This window comes from Alligator sinensis, unplaced genomic scaffold, assembly GCF_000455745.1.
Source record: "Alligator sinensis unplaced genomic scaffold, ASM45574v1 scaffold880_2, whole genome shotgun sequence".
NCBI classification, from domain to species: domain Eukaryota; kingdom Metazoa; phylum Chordata; order Crocodylia; family Alligatoridae; genus Alligator; species Alligator sinensis.
The window spans coordinates 488,934-489,815 of record NW_005842934.1 but is presented as its reverse complement, the minus strand read 5'-3'; the positions used below and the strand labels follow the sequence as shown (position 1 = coordinate 489,815).

Here is an 882-nt window from a genome sequence, read left to right as displayed (position 1 = left end):
CTGAAGGGTCCCAGGATCCTGCTATTGTGACTGAAGAACCTCCTCCCGGTGCCTGCCCAGCCTCACCAGGATTCACCTGTACGCACAGCTCAGCCTCTGTCCCAGTGTCCTGGGCACCAGCTTTCCCTTGGGCTTTAACCCCCGACCTGCCGTCCTGGATGACGCTCACTTGGGAGGTCTCCGAGGCCTTCTCCCCCTTGCACTTGATGTGGTTGGCACTGGTGCTGGCAGCAGGTGGGCTGCCTCCCTCCTTGGCATTACATTGGTCTTCCAGGTGATGCCCTTCTGTCACTCCAGCAGGAGGCCTGGGCCACCCTTTGTTCCCACCTGAGATGAACAAGCTCCCTGCGTGTGCTGTCTCGCCATGGCTGGCCCTGAAGCCAAGGCCATTGCTCCCACCTGTTTCCTCAGGAGCAGCCCCCTCCTCTGAGCCAGACAGTGTCTCCTCCACACTGCTCCCTTTGTCTGGCGACGGGGCCTCCACCTCATCTGGCTTCTTCCGGGGCCGTCCACGCTTCCTCCTCAGGGTGGCACCTTCGCTGAGCGGTTCTGGGGGCCGCTTGATCCCCTTGATTCTGGTAGCCTCCTGCAGGCTGCAAGCCTGCCCATCACTGGTCTTCCTGGGACTGTGCCTGTCACCATTGGTTGCGCTCTTAGGGTTGGCAGGGATTTCAGCAACCGGGATGCCCACTGCAGGTGGCACATTGGGCAGGATCATGTTGATCATGGGCACCGCCGCCTGCTGGCTGACCAACCCGGCTGCCCCATTCACACCCGGTGCCATACTAATGGGAAGCGAGGAGGAGGCTGTGCCCACAGGCAGCGGCAGGGTGGCCACCTTGACTGCACCCCCGACGGGTGCAGCAGTGATCTTGGGTGCCA

General features: G+C 62.1%; 1 protein-coding gene across 1 annotated transcript in view; it reads right to left on the bottom strand.

The window, feature by feature from the left end:
• The window catches only part of RFX5 (regulatory factor X5), a 23,391-nt gene that overhangs the window by 547 nt on the left and 21,962 nt on the right, over positions 1-882 (bottom strand). Inside the window, 1 exon segment of the mRNA XM_014525998.2 lies at positions 1-882. This exon segment is cut by the window's left edge and continues 547 nt beyond it; it is cut by the window's right edge and continues 11 nt beyond it. Within this exon segment, the coding sequence (XP_014381484.2) occupies positions 1-882 (882 nt within the window).